This window comes from Macaca nemestrina, chromosome 1 (genome assembly GCF_043159975.1).
Source record: "Macaca nemestrina isolate mMacNem1 chromosome 1, mMacNem.hap1, whole genome shotgun sequence".
In the NCBI taxonomy this organism is placed as follows: domain Eukaryota; kingdom Metazoa; phylum Chordata; class Mammalia; order Primates; family Cercopithecidae; genus Macaca; species Macaca nemestrina.
Window position 1 is genome coordinate 107,480,079 of NC_092125.1, and position 22,365 is coordinate 107,502,443.

Consider the following 22,365-nt stretch of genomic DNA (forward strand, 5'->3'; position numbering starts at 1 on the left):
TAACAATACATACTTTATAAGCACCTGTACAAATTAAGAGATACACAGTAAACTCATCAGAATAATTATCTGGTGAGGGAGGAGGAGAGGACTGGGAATAAAGAATGGGGATGAAAGTTAACCAACTCTTCCACAGAAGAATCTGCATAGCTCAATAATTATAATGTGCCATGAAATAAGGAATATGATTAACTCAAATCTCTGTACTAAGGATTTTTAAAAAATTGATATCCTGAGTGCTGATGGTCTCAAGTCAGCAAAAAGTCTGGGGCCAAAGTCTACGAATGGTTAATTTTGCAAGCTCACATAACTGTCTGCAACAATAGAACATCCTTGGTGAAAGAATAGGAGAGAATAAAAGGGCTGAGACCTAAGAACAAACAGATTCTGGATTTCTGACTTCAGAAGACAAAAGAAAAGGAAGACAAGGAAAATTGAATCATTTTCTAGAGGGGTGTTAACTTAAAAATTACACAATTTATAAATTTCAAAAGGAGAGCTATATTTCTTATAAAGGGTTACAGTCGCAAAGGTGACAGGCAAATTCTGACAAGCCTCTGACATGGACTCTGGCTGATGCCAGAAAGGCAGGTATTTTGAAGGAGGAGGGATTGGGATAGGAGTTTTATGCTGAACGGGTTGACTAACATATTCAATGGGTTGCAGAAGGAGCCATGAATATTCATGGTCCTGCTAATGCACACATACTGAATAAATGTACATGTTACATCTGACCAATGTTCACCTTGGGGTGGAGACTTAACATTTAAATATATTATAATTAGGCTTTATAAGGTCTTTTCAGGACATAAAGGCACTCACATATGCAGCCTTTGAAAACTGGCCAGAATCCGTCCATGGTCTGTCGTCTTCTTATCAGGAGAAAGTTATTGAAATAGCTTCTTGTCTAATCAAAGCTGTAGCTATAGTTTGTGGAACAGGTGGATGGAGTCAGTGTCTGGCAGTGAATACGCTACAAATTGTTTTCATATTGCTTACCTGGAGGCCAGTGCTTGTTTAGCTGCTGAAGAAAAATAGAAACCTGATGGCATTCAGAACATAGTTTATTCTTTAAGTGCAGAAGTGTGTGACTTAACTTTTGCCTGGCATGGTCTTAGCTCCTGTTTACAATTTGGTATCTTACTGCCACAAAGACTCTGTTCTATCAGCCTTACGTTCTCTGTTTTCACATCAATGCTGGACAGTTGTGTCTAAACCCTGCAAAAGGGAGGAGATATAAGAAGATATGGCTGACTTCCTGTCCCATCAAGGCTGGGAACTCAGTTTTTAAGATTTATCTAGGGTCCACTTGGCCAAGATTGGGGTGGGGAGGGTTTGTTCAGTCAGTTGAGGACTTTAGGATTTATTTTTAGTTTACAGGAGGAGCCATGCTCAGACTGCCAAGCAGTTTCCAATGCTGAGCTGGCCTAGGGCCACAGACACACACTCCTGTTTCCATAGAAATTCCTCAGGCAGGCCTCATGTACTTTTTTTCTTTTTTTTTTTTTTGAGACGGAGTCTCGCTCTGTCACCCCCGCTGGAGAACAGTGGCCCAATCTCGGCTCACTGCAAGCTCCACCTCCCAGGTTCACGCCATTCTCCTGCCTCAGCCTCCTGAGTAGCTGGGACTACAGGTGCCTGCCACCACGCCTGGCTAATTTTTTGTATTTTTAGTAGAGACAGGGTTTCACTGTGTTAGGCAGGATGGTCTCGATCTCCTGACCTCGTGATCTGCCCGCCTCGGCCTCCCAAAGTGCTGGGATTACAGGCGTGAGCCACCGCACCCAACCAGGCCTCGTGTGCTTAACCAGGACCCTGCTCTTGCCCCCAAAAGAATTTATCCTTTTAAAAGTGTAATGTTCCTCTTATCTGGCTGTTCTACTACACAGTGGGGTAACTATAGTTAACAATATCGTATACTATATTTCAAAATAGCTATTTATAGAAGAGAGAATTTTGAATATTCTCACCATAAAGAAATGACAAATGTTTGAAGTGATTGATATGCTAATTACCCTGATTTGATCATTACATAATGTAAATGTGTATAGAAACATCACTTAGGCCGGGCGCGGTGGCTCAAGCCTGTAATCCCAGCACTTTGGGAGGCCGAGACGGGCGGATCACGAGGTCAGGAGATCGAGACCATCCTGGCTAACACAATGAAACCCCGTCTCCACTAAAAATACAAAAAAAATTAGCCGGGCGTGGTGGCGGCGCCTGTAGTCCCAGCTACTCGGGAGGCTGAGGCAGGAGAATGGCGGGAACCCGGGAGGCGGAGCTTGCAGTGAGCCGAGATCGCGCCACTGCACTCCAGCCTGGGCGACAGAGCGAGACTCCGCCTCAAAAAAAAAAAAAAAAAAAAAAAAGAAACATCACTTAAATATAAACATGCACAATTATTAGATGTTAATTAAAAACAAAATAAAACTTAGAAAGTATAATGTGATAATACTGGTTAAGGGATCTGATCTTTGATCTGAAGGAAAAGAGGAGACATGAAAGGACCAAGGGGAGGGCTTGTTATTCCTCTTCCTCCCCTTTCTCTATTACCACCCTTTCATTAATATACCCCTGGTTATCTTGCTATGTTTTTTATATTTATTATGAATGCAGAACACAGCAAAAAGTAAATAGCAATTATATCAGTTCTAATTCTGCTTGAAGTAATAGAACAACTCAAACCTTATTAAACGAAAGGGAGAATGTATTGGTTCATGTAACTGAAAAGTCTTGAAATGGGGATAGCAGGCTGTCCTCACTCCGAGGCTCAAAGGATATCATCAAGATTGGGTGAGTCTCTCAATCTCTCAGCTCTGCTTTTCTCTCTGTTTACTCCAATTTTGACACATAGTCGTGAGCTGGCTGTAGCAGCTCGGCCTACATTCTCCCCTGTTCAAATCTCAAGGTGCAGGGGCCACGGGGTTGGGGGAAGAAGTGGAGGAGGAATGCTATCTCTTTACTGGTAGTTCCCACAATAGTCCTGAGATTCACCCTGCCTTAGACATCCCAGGTCACATGCTCACCCATCCCTGTCCACTAATATCCAAGCAACATTCTTTACCCTCCTAAGTCAGAGATAAACTCCTCCCTTCACCCTGACCACAAGGAGTAAGAATGGGCAATGGTTGGATTCCTAAATGAAAATCAGGGACTGTTGCCACAAAAAAAAAAAAAAAAAGTGGAATGTATACAATGGAAGAAAACAATAAATGTACCTAGAGCAATTTTTGCTACTTTTTAGTAGTACTTGTATTCAACATTCAACATTCTCCTAAGGTTACTCTCCTAAAACAGATGAAAATCTTCCTCCGATCTTCTAGAGTGAGTAAAGGAATCCAGATGATCACACTGAACCCTAAAGGACATTTTAAAACCTCCATAATCTCAGGGAGAGGTACTCAATTTTAAAAAAATCTTGGAAAAGAAAAAGGAAAAGTTGTATGTTTCTTGCTCTTCTCTCTTGATGGAAACAAACACATATGCAAAAATTCAATCACAATAAGTGTGTCACATATTTAGTTCACCAATTCTGTAAGACTTCATAGTTATATAAAACTAATAATTAGCATATACTGAATACCTTGCTATCATGCTAGGCAAAGTGATAGACCATTGACATTTAATCCACTGAAGAACTATGAAAATGAGGTATTATTATCTCCACTCTGTAAATGAGGAAACAGACCCAGAAAGGTTAAGAAATTTGCTCAAAGTCACAGAGCTGGCAACTGGAGGAGCCAGTAGTCAAAGGCAAGTCTGTGAGGTATGTGAGATTGTGCTCTCAACACTGTATCATGGATTTTGTGATCTTGGCTCTAATTAGGGAACCAATATGGTGGACATGGTGTTATTTGAATTTAACCATTTTTTGTATCTCATATGAAAAGTTCCTAGAATTAAAAATTTCATGAAGAAAACAAAAAAATAGCTGAGGATTTCTAGATGCATACCGTGAAAAGAAATGCAAATATTAATAGTAATAGTGTTCTATGAATTAGTTTAAGCATATACATGAAATGGTGCTGGAGTACACGTTGCAAGAGTAAGTAACTGATGGCCTGATTAGAAAAATGATAGAATGAGGTAAAGAAAGAGGTAGATTCTGGGAAACATGGATTAAAATGATGAAACAAAAAATGAGAACAAAAACTACCTTACCCTCTCAAGTATTGCCATAGAAGAGCAGAAGTCATCCCGAGCAAAGCTAAAGGCAAAAAACCTAGCCTCCAGACTAATACACTGGCTTGATAATCCACACTGTGAGATGTCACTAAAAGTTGTCTGATCCAGCTGTGAGGACTTGGCTCCAAGTTGTCTGGATATCCTAAAATAACATAAATCACTCGAAACAAATGCTCTAAGAAATGGAGGAAGCCATACTTTAAGGAATGCTGATAAAATGAGTGGAAATGTTGGTGGTGTGAGTCCACCTCTACCTCAACAAGGTCACCACTGATGTGAGAATCCATTAGGTTAACAAAAAAGAGCATCATTAGTCTCAAAAATTAACATTTGAGGGACTTTGGAGCCTTAGGTCTCAGTGATTCTTCTGGAAATATGGTAGTTTAGGGTCTTGAATAATTTTTTTAACTTCTGTTATGAGCAGAAATTGTAAATAACATGTAAATACAACTCCAGAGTGGTTCTGATGTTCACCTTCTGAACTCATCTAGTTTTCAAACTACTTGATTATGCAACCCTTCTGCTCCTACAGCTAAACCACATATACTATTCTGAGCCCTCCCCTAACTACACCTGGGTAAGAGGAGTGTGGTGCAGTCTGGTGTTGTGCTTTACCAATAGTCATGGAGATTATCAATCAAACATCTGCCTAATCTACAGGGTGTAGGTGGTGAATTATGAAGAATGAGTAACCAGGAGACTTACAATGAGAGAATAAAGTCCAAGTTGATAAAAAGTTAGTGCTGGTAGACAGAGGGGTCTTCAGGTACTTGGTGAGGGTCCCCATCATCCACAATAAGTACTGATCTTCAGCAGGAGGAATTTAAGAATAGAAGTTACCTAAAGCTCACAAATTAGCATCAGTTCAACTATGCTGCTAGTATGATTTTGATCTTTCTCAGTTATGATAAAAGTCTCTGCCTGGTCATGATAGAAACCTTCTTTGTTCTTTAGTCTTCCTTACTTCCAAGTTTAAAGTCCTGGCCTAAAATATGAGCCCTAAGGTCCTGCTACCTAGTGACATGATATTGTTGATACCACTCCCCATTACGCACTGCCCACTGAAATCTCCTATTCCTGCCTTCTCTATCATTGAGTTCAGTCCACCTGTCAGGCCCACTTCATTGGGTTGCCCTCCCTAACCTGCCCAACATCAGCTGCTTGCCAGGATGCTAACCTATTACCTCTTGTTCTTCACCTTCTCTCATCTTCCGCCTCCAATGCATCACCAAGATTTGCTTCTAAAACGTATCTTCTCTTCAATCCCACTGCCAACGCCTTAGTTTGAGACTTTACTATCTCTTTCTTCTTTTATATAAATTGCCTGTATCCAGCTTAATCCACCATCCATACTTCTAGTAGTTACATTTACTGAATGAAAATCTGCTCCTGTCAATTTTCCACTTAAAAACCCTTCCGTTGCCATCCAATATAAATAATATCTACATCACTTAGAAGCTTCCAAGCCTTCCAAGGCCTTTCCATATGACCTTTCAGGCCTGCCTCTCCCTGTTCTTTCCCATACAATCCAATAAATGCATCGTTTAAAGTTCAGCTCAAATAATACCTCCCCTTGACCTCTCTAAAAGAAAATAACTCGCTTCCTCAAGAAAAGCTATTTACTAATACCTAAGGTATTTCTAAAGGTACTTACAAATACCTTTATTATAACACATATCATATTGTTTATATGTATGCTTTCTTCATTAGATTATAAACTCTTGGATGACAAGGAGCATGCCTTCTTCACTTACAGTTCTGTGACAAGCATGGTGACTGGCAAGTAGTCACTGGCAAGAAATGTTTCTTGAATAAATGATCTCTAAATACTGTGACCTATCTCTTAGTCTGAATTTCCCTCAGTTACCTGCAGAAATTTTCCTTCTGTAATATTCTTGTCTATCTCTCTGTCTGTCTATCTATTCTATATATCTCTAATATCCCTATATACAAAGGAAACAGGTGAGAAAGAAGAGTAGAAGCTTATTCCCAGTTCCAGTCCCTCCTGATCTACATTCTCCTGTAATTACTGGCCTATGTTAGACCATGTCTGAACAGAAAATACTGGTGAAGCTCTTGGCACGAATAGCTATCATGTCTCTGTTCTGGCTTGCTCCTGGATTTTTTTTTCCAGTTTCATGATGCTGCATCACTCTGCCACCAGTCCTCACTGTTCATTTCTATGGAACATGAAATGGTGAATGGTCCATCCTTTACTGCTGATACTAGTCGTTGTTGAAATAGCCACCCTAAAGATCTCACAATCTCTCTGTTTATAACCATTTAAGAGTCAAGTCATGAAGGCTTTCTCCCTTAACTACATGGGATGATCAGTTGTTTTATCTATTATTTTTTGTTATTACTTTTGTCCTTAATTGTTAGAGAATACTTTCATACCACACAGTTACTACATAAACGCCCCTCCCTTCACACCTTAGAATGCCTCTGGCCATCTCTGTAGTTGTACTTGAGAGGTTTAATAAAGCATTATAAGTTTGGGGAAAATTAGCTTTGATATAAGCATTTCCTGGAGAATATTTCTTCACTATACAAAAAACTCATATTTGATCGTTGTTTTCTCTATATCTGTCTATCTCTTCTCACATACATTCTGAGTCTGTGTGTGTGTGTGACCAGTGACTTCTGCATCTGTAGTAGCTGGAATAACATGTGTGTCACATATACCTCCCCACCACACACACATACCTTTGTCACAGGCTTCTTTCAATTCTATTCTCAATTTCCAACATTGCCAGTCATCCTGATTTCCTCTTCTCCAAATCTCAAAGAAACTGTTAATGAGTACCTGAGAATGAAAATGCTGGGCATATAAAAAAACAGAAAGACAATCCACATTGGCATAAAGTGGCTTGCTTTTATCTGGAAAAGCCTTATTATCGCTCACACTCATTCCTTCTACACCCTTTACCTCCTTCTCTCTGTATTTCTGTCTCTCTCTCATTCTGTCTCCATCACACACACACACACACACACACACACACAACATACACACACACAGAGAGACAGAGAGAAAGAGAGGGAGAGACGGAAAGAGAGAGAGAGAGAGAGAGAGAGAGACTGGCTATAAAGAAACCAGCATCTGAGGGCATCAATGGTAATTTGAACATTTTGTTTGCTTGGGATCAAGATTCCTTTTCATCACCATTGTCCTGGCAAAAATAAGCTGCAAGTGGAAGTGTTTTAGCCAGATACTGCTCCACCACTGTATGGCTAATGAAGCAGGAATATCAGCTTCAAGTATGCCACGGAATTCAAGAGAATATTCAACCTGGAAAAATTCTAACCCCAAACAGCACCTCCCAAAAGATGACTACAGCTCCTGTAGGAGATCATTTAACCACAAATTCCAACTCCCCTTCACTCCTACAGCCTCAGTCACACATCTCAAAGGGCTGATCCTTGAATCGTGACAATCTGACCCACATCAGCAGCCCAGAGGCCAGATGGCAACACAATGCCTTTCCAGCCTACTGGGTAGGAAAAGGGAGGGACAACCAATTGAATGATTATAATTGAAATCCTGTAATTTATTATTTGTTAATAACTCCTGCCATGGGGGAGTTCTCTTCACTCCTTAGCAAATGCTGGCAGCCACAATATGTAACCACAGACACCTAAAACACCTCTGAAAGCATTTATGTGGCAACAATGATACGGATAATAAGATCTCTCTGGAGATACAGAAGACATGCCACATCACAGAGTTCACTATTCAACAACCAAGAATTTTAAAGACTTAGGGGGGAAAATTCCTGTGAGATTCTGAGGGTAAAAAGCTAGCATGCAAGTGGAATCAGCCAGACTGGCAGGAAGTGGGGCATGAAAACCCAAGAACTATCCTCCTGTTTGCAGCATAATGTGAAGTTCAAAATTCTGTTACCCCTGCAGTTATTAAACTGCCCAGATCAAATAACTATCTGAACTGAGCTGAACTGAGTCAAGCAAAGAAATTTACTTCAATCATAGAATAGTAGCTCTCAGGTTGAAAGGGGCATCTATCAGACATCTATCCAATGTTCCTCTACCTAACTCCATCCCAATTATCCCTTTCTCATATTCATCTCCCTGTAATTGATGCAAACTGATGCAACCTGATGCAACATAAAGAGATTTTGGAGTGAAAAGCCCTGAGTTGGAGGCCTGGGCCTTGACTTTTTAATTTACCAGCTGTGCAACATTGGACCTTCTAGTCTTCAGCTACAATGTGAGCAGATTAAACTAGTTGATGCCAAGATTCCATCCACTTCAAAATTCTCTAGGCAATAATAGGGAACTCACTATCTCCAAAAATAATTATTTGCATGTTTGAACAATTCTATTAAAAAGTCCTTACTTTATATAAAGCCAAAACATGGTTTCTTATAGTTTCTAAATATTTATCTGAGTTCTACCTGCCTTGAGATTATATAGTCAAGTGTAACCCCTCTTCTGTATAACAGCCACTCATATAGTCAGACAGATATTGCATTCCCAGCCAGCCAGCCATCCATCCATCCATCCATCCATCCATCCATCCATCCCACTGAGTTGTTTGCCACTCATCTAGACAATCATTCTATCTACTTTACTCAGAACACATAGCAATTTGTCCATATCCTTATTGAAAAATGGTCATCAGGCCGGCGCGGTGGCTCAAGCCTGTAATCCCAGCACTTTGGGAGGCCGAGACGGGCGGATCACGAGGTCAGGAGATCGAGACCATCCTGGCGAACACAGTGAAACCCCGTCTCTACTAAAAAATACAAAAAACTAGCCGGGCGAGATGGCGGGCGCCTGTAGTCCCGGCTACTCGGGAGGCTGAGGCAGGAGAATGGCGTAAACCCCGGAGGCGGAGCTTGCAGTGAGCTGAGATCCGGCCACTGCACTCCAGCCCGGGCAACAGAGCGAGACTCCGTCTCAAAAAAAAAAAAAAAAACGAAAAATGGTCATCAGAACTGAACAAAGAGCTACAGAAATAGTCTGACAAATGCTGAGCGAAGTACATCACCAACTATTTTGTTCCAGCTAATGTGTTTCTTTTAATGCAGTCTAATATCGCATTACCTTTTTGGCTATGGCATCACTCTGCCACTGCCACAATACTGCTTCTTTTATTCATGTCTTCTACCCTATCCTTGTAAAGTGTAATTTGGAACTGGAGTCAGAATTTTACTTTTTCAATAATATTCATTTATCAGATTTCAGCCATTGATGCAACATGGTAAAATATTCTTGAATCCTCAGTCTATCCTAAAAATATTTGCCACCCATCCAAATTTTCACCCAAGTTATTGATAAAATACAATGAGCATAACATGGTCAGGAAAAAAGTCCTAGAGAAGACCACTAAACACTACCCTCCATATTGACATAATTCTGCAAGATTTGGGGTCTTCTGGCCATTAAAAGGTCATATCCAAGATTGCCTCATTCTTGACGCTCTCTCGATTCTACCTTCTTCACTCACTCATAGTCCGTGGTCTAGTCTTTCTGCTGTCATGCAATGATTTCCACAGTTAAGTTTATCCAAGACATGAGTACTTTGAAAGAAATCACTGTTTAAAACATTAAAAATATAAATAAGGCTAACAAAAAAGGATAAAATTCACACCCAGAACAATATGCCATGGTGGAAATAATGTGGGAGTTGGAGTCTGAATAACCTCAGATTAAATCCTAGTTCTGTAACTTATTTGCTTAGTGACCTTGGGTGCCTTATCAGTATCAATTCCCTCATCTCTAAAATAGAGGAATAATAATGACCTCAAAGTGTTGTCCTGATGATTAAAATTAATACATGCAAAATCTTAGCACATTCCTAGCACATAATGAGTATACAATATAGATTACTATCATTATTACATCACGGTAGAGACAAAAGTGCAATAACTACTGGTAAAAAAAAAATTAAACCCAAGAAGAAAAAAGGAGAAAATGAATATCTGTGTTCTATAGGTGTTAACTGATACTCCACAAAAGAAAGAATCAATGGTCTAATAAGGTTAAGAATGAGGACATTAAACACAGTTTTAAAAACTCGGGCGTATTTTTATCTCTTTGACTCTGAACAAGATTGGCACACCCTTGCATCTCTTATTTGATCATGTTCCAGGCATTGCTATAGGGCCCAAGGACACAAAGGATAACTCAGACCCAGTCAATGCTAGGGTGAGAAGAAACACAGGATTCAAGGCACCAGGGGGCAGGGGGCACACATATTAATAAGTAATTAATTTAAAATATCACCAGTGCTATTGAGAGGTAAATACAGAGTATGTGAGGGAACAGTGATAAATCTGGAGATGTCAGGTAAGACTTTATGCAGGAGTTGGTAATTTTGAAGAATCTTAAAAGATAAAGAGAAGTTAAGGTTGAGGGTCTCTCAAGTTAAGGTAGTGGAGGATAGCACGCAAAGATTTGAAACAGTAGTGGACAAATACAGGCTCATCCAAGAAATATTGCTCACTCTAGAGTGACTTTTCCATGAGACACAGGTAATAAGGGGACAACTGAAAGGAGAAAGATTCATGCCTATTGTAAAGGGGCATGTGTGTCAAGTAAAGAAATTTGGAATTCTGCAGGCAGGAAGAAACCAGCACAGCAAATGACATAAGATGGTAAGATGAATTAGCCAGCTTAATAGTAGAAAGAGAGGCTAGTTACGACACTTTTTTTTTTTCTTTACCAATACCCAGTTGAAAGATGGTCAGGTCCAGAACTAAAATTATAGCACTGGAGGTAAAGAATAGGCCTACATAACAAAATATAAGTCTGAATAGAATTGATATGATGTGACATGAGCATGAGGGATTAAGGAAAAGGAAAAATGAAAATGACTGTGTCTAGCTTGAGACAAGCAGTGTGTGGGGGCATCATTACCAATATATGGACTTCTGGAGGATAGTATATTTTGGTAGGAGGCAAAATGTAAGTTTAGTTTTCAACACTGGATTGAGATAACCATGGGACATCCATATGGAGATGCAATCTGCTCAACATAACAGTGTGTATATCATAAGACAGACCAGGGATAGGAGTTCCCTGTATATTTGTGGCAGTAAATGAGAAAATTCATGGTTTAAGTAGGAAGAGTATGTGGAACATGTCTCTGATGCCTCGATGTAATAACCTTGAAAACAAAGTAAAATTACACTAATGAGTCTTGCCTAATAAACTCATACTCCTAGTGATCACCACTTCTAACTCAATTGTTCACATTCTTGCTCTGCTTTGAAAAATTAAAATTAAATTTGCCTATCCTCTACTGACCATAATTTCTAGAAGATAGCATTCATCTCATGGCAAGTTCTTTCAGTACCCAAAGATGGAATTCATAGATTAAAAAGGAACATATATATAGATGCTTGTGATGTTTTCCTATCATAAATTGAATTTCAAGTTCTTACAAATGTATTAATATGTCCTACTCTTCTAGAGACAAGGATCAGGAAGTGTATTTATCAATAGATATTTATCAAGCACCTGCCAAGCCAAAGTGGGGTTACAAAAAAGTAGGTGTGTGCCCTGCATACAAAAAACCTGTTTTGGCCAAAGGGACCCTTCCATAAAATTTCCAATACATAAACCTAAATTTGGAACTTGCTAAAACAAGTACAGATGAGTACGTGAGGAAGCTGGGAAGTAAACACATGTTGCTGGAGAAATAGAGGTGGAGATATGGGTGGATCTAGGTTTGGTTAGGAATGAATCAGACCATCCCACAGAGGGTGACTCCTCCCTGCATGCAGCCTGCTATAAAAGGGCCATTATCTCAGCCTTCAATACCCAGCAGGTTCCTTCAGGCTACATTCTATTTGCTCTTTTGGTGAACAAGGTAAGAAGGAATACATTTAATTTTGCCTACTTACTATTAACCAAGGTGGAAATCTGAATGTATGTGTACTGTAAGGCAAAAGGTTCTGAAAGTTTAGGGTTTTTCTCTTTCTTTTTAGTGGCACTGTCACTAAAAGCTTTATTTCTATGTAGAAGGAAAACGAGGGCATAAATTTGCTTTCCGTGGAGCTATTCAATACTCTGTATTGTTAGTCTATTTATTCATTTATTTAACAAATATGTATTAACTACCTTCTATTTGGTCTTGGCTCTGACTATGCAGCAGTGAGCTACATAAACTTCCTAGCAGCTTACCTTTAGTAGGGGGAAACATTCAGTAAACAATAAATGAATAAGATAATTTCAAATAGTGATAAGAACAATGAAGAAAATAAAAGAGTGATGTAGTAGAGCAGGGGTGTCCCATCTTTTGGCTTCCCTGGGTCACATTGGAAGAAGAATTGTCTTGGGCCACACATAAAACACACTAACACTAATAATAGCTGATGAGCTTAAAAAAAAAACTCATAATGTTTTAAGAAGGTTTACAAATTTGTGTTGGGCCACATTCAAAGCTGTCCTGGGCCACAGATTGGACAAGCTTGTAGTAAAGTGATGGGTGGGAGGAGGAGAGTGCTTTAAATTAGATGGCCAGGGGAAGACTCTCCAGGAAATTATCTTTGAGTTGAAATCTTAAACACAAAAGAAACTAGCCAAGGCAAAGGGCAAGATTCTAAGCAAGAGTAAACTTCTTCCAAGGAGCACAAAGAAGGTAGTGTACCTTAGAGCATACATAATTAAAAAGAGGACCAGTGGTATATGGTGATGTCAGAGAGCTAGACAGGGGTAGGCCATGTAAAGAGGGGCACAGTAGAATTAAAACAGCACATATTAGATTTTAACGTGTGCTTAAAGGGGTATTAAGCAGGAGGAGTAAGATAATCTATGTTTTTAAAAGACCATTCTGGGCTGCTATGTGGAAAACAGGATTATAGGAAGGCAAGAGCAGGAACAGGGAGAGACTGCTGTCTTTTATGTGAAAGATGATGGAAATAATAGAAATAATGAGAAATAACTGTTTGCTCATACCAAAATCTAGAAGTTATCCACAATTCCTGTTTTCTCATCACACTGATTCATCACCACATCCAGTCAACTCTGCCTACAAACATGCCAAATCTATCCATTTATCCCCCTCTCTGCCATTATCATCCTAGTCCAGGCTACCTTTATCTCCCAACACTGCCTATTATGTTATCTGAAAATACAACAATTTATTTATCCATTTTTCTATGGATAGATATTTGGGTCTCTTCCATTTTAAGGGGTATTATAAATAATAGGGCTATGCACTTTTGTGTATATTACTTTTGGTTACACATATATACATATTTCAGTTGGGAATATTCCTAAGAGTAAATCACTAGGACTTAGATACTGTCAAACAATTTTCCAAAGTGCTTCTGTCAGCTTATGCTGCCTTTAGCAGTATATTAAAAAAACCTCAATTCTTCACGTTCTCACCAATATTTGGTATGTCAAGGATTTTTTTTCTGTCTTTTTTAGTCACTTTGGTGGGTGTATTGTGGTCTCACACATTATTTCAATTTGCATTTCCCTGGTGCATAACAAGGTTGAGAACTTTTGATATGCTTATTGGCCATTTGGATATCCTTTTCTGTAAAGTTCCTAAGGTAGAGATTCATTTTTCTATTGGCTTAACTATATTTTTTTCTATTGATTTATAGGAGCTATTTTTATATTCAAGACAGATTCCTTTATTGGTTAAATGTATTTTGTGTATCCTCCCACTGTGTGGCTTGTCCTTCTCTCTTTTAATGGTATCTTTAAAAGAATAAACATTCCTACTTTTAATGCAGTACAATTTATCAGTCTTTTTCTTAGTAATTAGTACTTTTTGAATTTTATTTGAGTATTTCCCCACCCCAAGGTCCTGAAAATATTCTCCAATGTTATCTTCCTTTATCTCTTACATGTAAAATCTACCTGCAAACTATTTTTTTTTCCCATTTGAAAATTCAATTAACACAGCACCATTTATTCAAAAGACTATTCTTTCTCTACTGACCTACACTACCATCTTTGCCATTAACCAAATGTCCAGAGTGATATAAGACTGACTTTGTACTATTATCTTTTATCATTACATTTGTTTAGCCTTGCACCATGCCATATTGTCTTCCTTTATAACACACCTTGCTATCTGGTATGTCTTCCAACTTAGTCTTCTTCAAGACGGTCTTACCTAATCTTGGCCCTCTACATTTTCATATAAATTTTAGAAATCACCTTATTAATCTTTATTTTTAAAAAAACTTCAGATATTCAGAATGGGATTTCATTGCATCTATAAATGAATTTGAGGAGATATGATATCTTAATGCTATTGAGACTTTCAATTCATAAACAAGCTATATATTCTTCCATTTATTTAAATCTTTAGTTTATCTCAACATTTATAATTTTCTGAGTTTAGCTCTTTCATGTTTTCATTAGATTTATTCCTAAAAATTTCCTGATTTTTTATGCTTTTCTGAATAGCATCTTTTCTTATTTCATTTTCTCAGCACTTATAATCTCAGCATTTATAATATTCTGAGTACAGTCATTTCATATCTTTAGATTTATTCCTAAAATTTTCCTGATTTTTTATGCTTTTGTAAATAGCATCCTTTCTTATTTCATTTTCTAAGTGTTTATTGCAGTTATATAGAAATACAATTGATTTTTATATACTTATAACCAGAAGCATGTTTAGTTTATTACTCTAATAGTTTAGCTATACATTCTTTTGGATTTTCCACATACAAAAGTTACATCATTCTGTGAGTAATAACAGCTTTATTACTTTTCCAATTACTCAGCTTTTAATTCCTTTTCCTAATGTATTGCTCTAGCTAGGACTTTTAGTACAACGTCAAATAGGATGGTACTATACATAGTATATATCAATAGGATGATACAGGCATACTAGTCTCTTTCCCAAACTTGGAGATGAAAGCTTTCATTTCACCATTAAATATAATTTTTGCTATTACATTTTTCAAAGACAATCAATCTTTTATTTATTAATCAGAATTAATGTTGGATTTTATCAATTTTTCATCTATTGAGAGGTTCATATAATTTTCCCCATTATTCTATTTCAGTACTTAATTGGTTGGTTTTCAAATGTTAATCCAAACATGAATTTTGGAATAAAATGTAGTTAGGAATAGCGTATATTCTTTTTATATACCACTGAATTCAGTCTACTATTATTTTCTTTCAGAGTTTTGCATCTATATGAAAGGAATTGTCCTGAAAATTTTGATTCTTATATTGTTGTCAGGTTATGGTACTGAGGCCAGTTTGGATTAATAAAACGGGTGTTCCCTTTTTTTCATTTCTCTGAAATAATCTACATGATGTTACAGTTATTTCTTTCTTTCACATTGAATAGAATTCAGTAAAGCCATCTGACCTGCGGTTTCTCCCCTACTGGAAATGAATGCATTTAAGATTCAATTTCTTTAATAAACATAGGACTATTTAGGTTTTCTATTTATTGTTGGTTCAGTTTTGTTAACAAGTGTTTTTCTGGAAACACTTCTTCTATGTCATCTAAATTTTCAAATTAACTGGTATGTTTATATAATATGCTTTTGTCATCTATCTAATGTCCAAAACCTCGAGAGCAATGTCCCCTTTTACGTTCCTGACACTGGTACTTATGCCTGTATTCTTCTTTTCTTGATTAATCTTGCTGGGGTTATCAGTTTTACTATATTTTTCAAAGGCTGAATCTTGGCACTGTTGATTCTCTAAATTTTCTTTCTATTTTATTAATTTTTAGTTATCTTTATTATTTCCTTCATTATACTTTCTTAGGGCTTAATTTGTTCTTTTTAAAACTTCTTGAGATACATGCTTAGGTAATTAATTTTTCAGTCTTTTTTATATATATATATATACACAACTGTATGCTGCTTATAAGATTCACACATAAAAAATGATAACAGTGATTGAAAATGAAAGGATGGAAAGATGAGATATCATTCATATATATGTATGTGTATATATATATGTGAGTGTATATGTGTATATATCTGTGTGTGTGTGTATATATATAGGCTATAAATATCCATTAGGCATAGAATTAATATATTCCACAAGTTATGCTATTTCATATTTTTCTCATTTTCATTTAGTTCAAAATATTTTCTAATTTTGCATTGTAATTTATTCAATGACTCATTGATTACTTAGAAGTTATTGCTTAATTTTCAAACACTTTAAGATTTTTCTAGTTATCTTCCTATTATTTAATTCTTGCTTATTTATTTAGTTATTTAATTACTATTATTTAATTCATCCCACTGTCTTACAGAACAAACTATGTGATTTCACCCCTTTAAAATTTATTGAAACTTGCTTTACGGTGCAGTATACGGTCAATTTCAAAAGAATAGGTATTCTGCAGTTGTTAGGTATAGTGTTTAATGTATGTTGATGTTTTATTAATATTTTATAGAAATATTCTATATTCTTACATATTTTTTACTTGTTCTATCAGTTGCTGAGAGAGGTGTATTTAAAAAGCCCACTATGATTGTAGATCGCCTATTTCTCCTTATACTTCTGTCAATTTTTATTTATATATTTTGAGGCTTCCTGGAGAATTGATCTTTTATTATTATAAAATTTCCTTCTAGCAATATTTTTTGCCTAAATTCTACTTGACAGATATGATTATAATAACAACAGCTTTCTTTTAGAGTTTGAATGGTATCTCTTTCTTCCATCCTTTCATTTACAATCACTTTAATCACATTTTATGTGTGTCTCTTATAAGCAGCATACAGTTGTTGTTTTTTTTAATCCACTCTGACAGTCTTGTCTCTTAATTAGCATATTTACTCTATTTATATTCAGTGTTATTATGAAACTATTTGATTTACATCTCTACCATATTACTACGTGGTTTCTACTGTCTCACCTGTTTTATATTTCTTTTTCTATTCTTGACTTTTTTGGATTAAGTAAATATTTACCAGTTAATTATCTTTACACAAAAGTTTATTAATTATATACTCTTTTATTATCTGCATGCTTGCCCTAAAAATTATAGCATGCATCCTTGATTTGTTAGAGTATATTATTAAGAAAAACATACTTTAATCCCTACCCAAATAATACAAGTATCCTACGATACTTAACTCCATTTTCTCACTGCCTTATCTGGGATTGTCATGTATTTAATTCTATTCATCTTAAATCCTGAAAGCTTACTATTATTATTTTATGCAATCAATATCTAGCTATATTTTTCCACACATACGCTCTTTCCATTGTTCTTATTCTTTCTTGCTCCTCTGTGCTTCCAACTAGAATTATCCTTTAATATTTCCTTTACAGCAGGTGTCTGGTGATTAGCTCTGTTTTTCTTTGCTTGAAAATATCTTTATATGTTTCTTTTTTGGTGGACATTTTCACTGTTAACATATAACTTATTTTTCTTCAGAAAGATGAATATAACATTTCATTGTCTTTTAGCTCCCATTGTTTCTTTTGAAAAGATAGATATCAATCTTATTGTTGCTCCTTTGAAGGTAATACAATTCCTCATTGCCTCAAATGTTCAGCAGTTTTATTATTATATGTCTTGCTTTGGTTTTCTTTTATATCTCCTGCTTGGAGTTTATAATATCCTTTTGAACCTGTACCTTGATATTTTTCATCAGTTTTAGAAAATTTTGTCTCTTAATTCCCAAAATACTGTATTTCCCTCTAAATCCAAATGTAAGCCCCAATAAATTATCACAATCTTGATAGCTGTGTGATACCTTCAAACACATACACCACACACACACACACACACACACACACACACATTTTCTAGTTGTATTCAGAGTTAGTCTGAAACAAACTAATAAACAATTGCACAAAGCAATCTTTAAAAATCAAACCATATTAGATCACTGTCTTACCAAAAGATATCATCTAGTCTCATCACACCTAAAATAAAATGCACAAATGTCACCTTATTTAGAAAAGCATCATTATCTGACCCCTGTCTGTATCTCTGACTTTATGTTGTATTATTCCTGATTTGTCCGCAATTTTCTGAGTTGGTCTTTTTCTATATCTCTAACATGCCAAGTTGATTTTCATCTTGGAATCTTTGCACTGTTCCCTTTGCTAAAATTCTTCAATTAATTAACAAGGCTACTTCCTTCTTATTTTTCCATTTTAAGCTCAAATGTCCCCTCTACCACAAAACCTCCTTTCCTTAAAGTACCCCCAAATATTCTGTATAATATCACTCTTATTTTAACTATGTACATATCACTTATCAATATCTAATTATTGAATTCATTTATTGTTTATTGTCTTCACAAAAGTAGGCGGGCATCTCAGCTATCTTGTAAACTACTATATCTCCAAAGCATGAAACAGTGCCTAACTCTTTAGTAGCTGTTCAGTATTTGTTAAATAAATGAAGGAATGAATGAATGAATGTAAGCTCAGAGAAAAGTATGCCTAGAGGTATCAATTTTGAAGTCATCAGACAGGCGGTATCTGAAATCATGGGATCCAATGAGATTGCCTCAGAAAGGTGTGTAGATTTTTTTTTTTAAAAGAAGGTCTAAGACGCAGCCACAGATATTTCCAACCTTTTGAGATTGAGCAGAAGAGAGGTTAGTAAAGAATACTGAGAGACAGCAGCATTCAATGGGTAAGGGGAATATCAGAAGAATATGGTGTCATGAGATCCAAGAAACAAAAAGACTCCATTAAGAAAGAAATGGTTAATTCTATTTCACCTACCAAGATATTAAGTAAGATGATGATGATGAGGTGATGATGGAGAAAGTCCACTGTATTCAACAACTTGGAGATCACAGATGATTTGACACGAAGCAGTTTCAGTAGAGCTTTGGTGATAGAAAAATGAGAGAAGCAGGTTAAAAAGAAAGTGGGTGGTAAACATTTTAAGAGAGAAAGCAGAGAAAACTTCTCCAAGACTCCTGTGAAATGAAGCAGTTAATTAGGCTAGTAAGATGTTAGGAGAAATGTTGGGGGAGGGGGTAACAATGGTTCAAGGGAAGGGTTTTAAGATGGAAGATACTCCAGTATATTTCTGTGGTGATAAAAATAAACTACTAGAGAAGGCAACAGAGTGAAGGTAGGGAAAAGTGACTAATTTTACGGATATTTTGAAAGCAGAATCAATAAAACATGTTGACGGAATAGATATTGGATGTAAGAAAAGGAGAATCAAATAATTTTCAGGTTTGTGACTTGGGCCATCAGGAAGACAGGAATCACTGATGAGGATAAAAGGTGTGGGACATTTGTTAGGGTAAAGCAGTTGAAAATCAAGACTTCTGTTTTGAACATGAAAAATTTAAGATCTCTACAAGACTCAAGTAAGAATATCAGATAGGCATTTAGACATACACATCTCAAGTTTAGGGGATAGTCAGTGACTGGGGGCATAAACTTGTGAGTTGTCAACTTATTTAAAAAGTTATATAGAAGTAGATGAGATGACCCAAGGGAGTATAATAGAGAAAAGAAGCTAAGGAGTGAATCATTGGGCATAGCAACCTTAGGAGCTGAACGAGGAGGCTAAGAAAAAAGTGGCCACTGATGTTGGAGGAGAAACTTGAGAGTGCGGGGTCTCTAAAGAAGGATGCAGCCAGTTGCATCAAATGCTGCTGATATGTCAAGTAATATGTAAAATAAACATGGATACGTGGATTTGGAAATATGAAGGATATTTTTACTTGGTGAGAGTTTTCATACTTTTTTTTAGAAAGAAAAATACTTTGAGTAAAGGAAAACAAGAATGAGGAAGTAAAGACAGAATGTATAGGCATATGTTTTGAGGAATTTTGCTATAAAAGGGAACAGATAAATCAGATGGTACCTAAAGGCAGATGTGAGATTGGGGGTGGGGTGGAGATGGGAAGGTAAGTATTAGATAGATATTTCAGCACGAATATATACTGAAGGGAATGATCCAGTAGACAAAGAAGAATTAATGTTGCATATGAGAAAGTAGGCAACTGCAAAAGCAAAGTGTCTGGGTAGGCAAGAGAGAATGGGGCTTAGTGCCAAAGTAAAGGACAGGAGGAGCGCAGACAGTTTATTCACCCTGAATTCAGTGAAGGCAAGGTATATGGATAGAAATGCAGCAGGTTTGGAGATCAGATATTAGGAGAATGAGGAAACTCTTTTCCAATGGCTTCCAAGTTCTCAGGAATCAAAATCAAGGACATCAGAGATAAAGGAAAGGCACAAGTTGTTGAAGCTTTGGCCAGTGGGTATAAGAAAGAGTGGGACAAGTGGATGTATCCAAGGATTAATCGGGGAGATTAACCATAATGTCTAACCAAGGTAAAAAGGGAAGTGAGTACATACAGCAGTAAATAGAGAGGTTAAAGAATTATTGACATCAGGGTGGAAGAGGAGGTCAAAGAGTGAGATCCTTGAGACAGAGATTTTGCATATGTTGCAAGTAAAGATAAGTTCAGGAAATAGAATATCATCATAAATAAGACTGGCTGAAAATAATCATAAATTTTAAAAGGGTTTATAAGAAGCATATAACTGTCATTTTTTAAATTCAGTCTTTACAATCTATATTTTAACTGGCAAGATCTGGTCTATTTTACATGTGTTATAATTAATAATAATAAAATTACTTATAATTCTGCTGATTTATTTTACACTTTCTGTTTACCTTTCTTTTTCTGTGCTTCTTATTTTCTTCTTTCCTGGCTTCTGTTGAATTATTAAAGTTTCTTAATTCCCCTTTTTCATCTCTAATAGTTTAGAAATTATGAATTCTGTTCTTTTAGTAACTACCCATAAACTTACCAAAATACACATATGACTTAACCACAGCAAAATTCATTAATATCTAATTCCTCTTACCAAACAACCCAAGGTCCAAAAATGTTTTAGTTCTGACTGCTACAGTAATCTCCTTCACATTGTTTTCTACAGTATTTTAGTTTCACCTGGTTTTGTAAGACCTAATAAAGTTATAATTCTTTATAATACATGCTTAGATTTATTGACATGCTTACTAATTTCTTCACCAATGAGATAAAGTGAACATTCCTTAAATGGCAAAATGAAACCCAGTCAGAAAAACCTTTCTCTTTAAATATTGAAGAGCTATTAAATCCATCCTATACAATTAAATATTACAAACTTCATGAAATGTTAAAAAAAAATGAAAATTTGAATGAATGTTCATTGAGTATCTTGTCATATGGCTAACTGGCTTTCAGAGAATTGTATCTTAGCAAATTAATCATTTATTAAGATAGCTTTTGGGGAAGTAATTTTCAGTAAATTTATATGAGTAAATTTTACTGCTTAAAACCAGTCAGCATTTCTAAATTCTTGTTATTAGCAATGGCAAGATCAGCAAGAGGGATGATCTTACCTAGAGCACACTAAGGTCTGTGAGACTGCTAAGTCCAGCTGTAAGTGGGCACAAGGCAAAAAAAATGGGCAATTTTATTTAAGTAAGTAAAACTCTATTCATTTTCTTTACGTAGATGGTAGAGAAAAGTTTCTCATGGCCATCTTCCATTCTTAAAGATGGATTACTTAGAGGAAAATGTAGGTTTAAAATGTGGAAAATGATTGTAATAATTAATATAACCTAGAAAAAAAGACGTACAAAAAAAGTACATTTTCATTTCTTCTTTCTAGGTTCACATTTATTGCCAAAAGATGTCTACTCTCCTGGAAAACATCTTTGCCATAATTAAACTTTTCAAGCAATATTCAAAAAAAGATAAAAACACTGACACATTGAGCAAAAAAGAGCTGAAGGAACTTCTGGAAAAGGAGTTTCGGCCAATCCTGAAGGTAAGAGTCTCTGACAAGACCGAATGATACAGCATTTGTGTTTCTCATCAATAATCTAACCAAGGGTTATTTTGAGCTCTTTGTAAACTATTTCATTTAAAATAGGAACAGAGTTAATCTTGTCTCAAAAGATATAGATTTTATTTTCTTCCCCTATACCTGGATGTACATTATAAACACACATACACACTCAGAGAAAAAAATATATAAATATTTAAAAATTAATGTAAATTAGTTCTTAGTATTTGGTATTTATAACATTCTGCCAAACATCAACATTATAAGGGGGTATTTATTAAATAAAATTAAGCAATGAATTCTATATACTTCTGACTTTTAAAATAAGAAAAAGGGTCACCTACCCCATCATATGTTGACACCTTACTAGTCTTTACATCTTTGTTCACATATAACACCTGAGCGAGGATGAGATGAAAAAGTCTTAAAGAA

The 22,365-nt window shown here is 36.2% G+C and overlaps 1 protein-coding gene and 1 long non-coding RNA gene across 6 annotated transcripts in view; one reads left to right on the forward strand and one right to left on the reverse strand.

Annotated features, from left to right (window-relative positions):
- Nucleotides 1–21,778, reverse strand: LOC139359998 (uncharacterized). 5 transcript variants are annotated; one of them, XR_011616843.1, is made up of 3 exons: nucleotides 18,850–21,778; nucleotides 3,219–7,006; nucleotides 1–1,218 (listed from the first exon to the last, which is right to left on the reverse strand). It is a non-coding gene; the product is annotated as an uncharacterized lncRNA (long non-coding RNA). The 5 variants fall into 5 exon arrangements; XR_011616845.1 differs by having other exon boundaries at nucleotides 3,219–4,992; nucleotides 6,892–21,778; XR_011616844.1 differs by having other exon boundaries at nucleotides 3,219–4,327; nucleotides 4,891–21,778.
- Nucleotides 21,754–22,365, forward strand: part of LOC105497878 (filaggrin) — a 13,867-nt gene continuing 13,255 nt past the window's right edge. Inside the window, exon 1 of the mRNA XM_071085226.1 lies at nucleotides 21,754–21,915. Coding sequence (XP_070941327.1) covers nucleotides 21,778–21,915 — 138 coding nt within the window. The 5' untranslated portion in view covers nucleotides 21,754–21,777. The remainder of the gene's footprint in view (nucleotides 21,916–22,365) is intronic.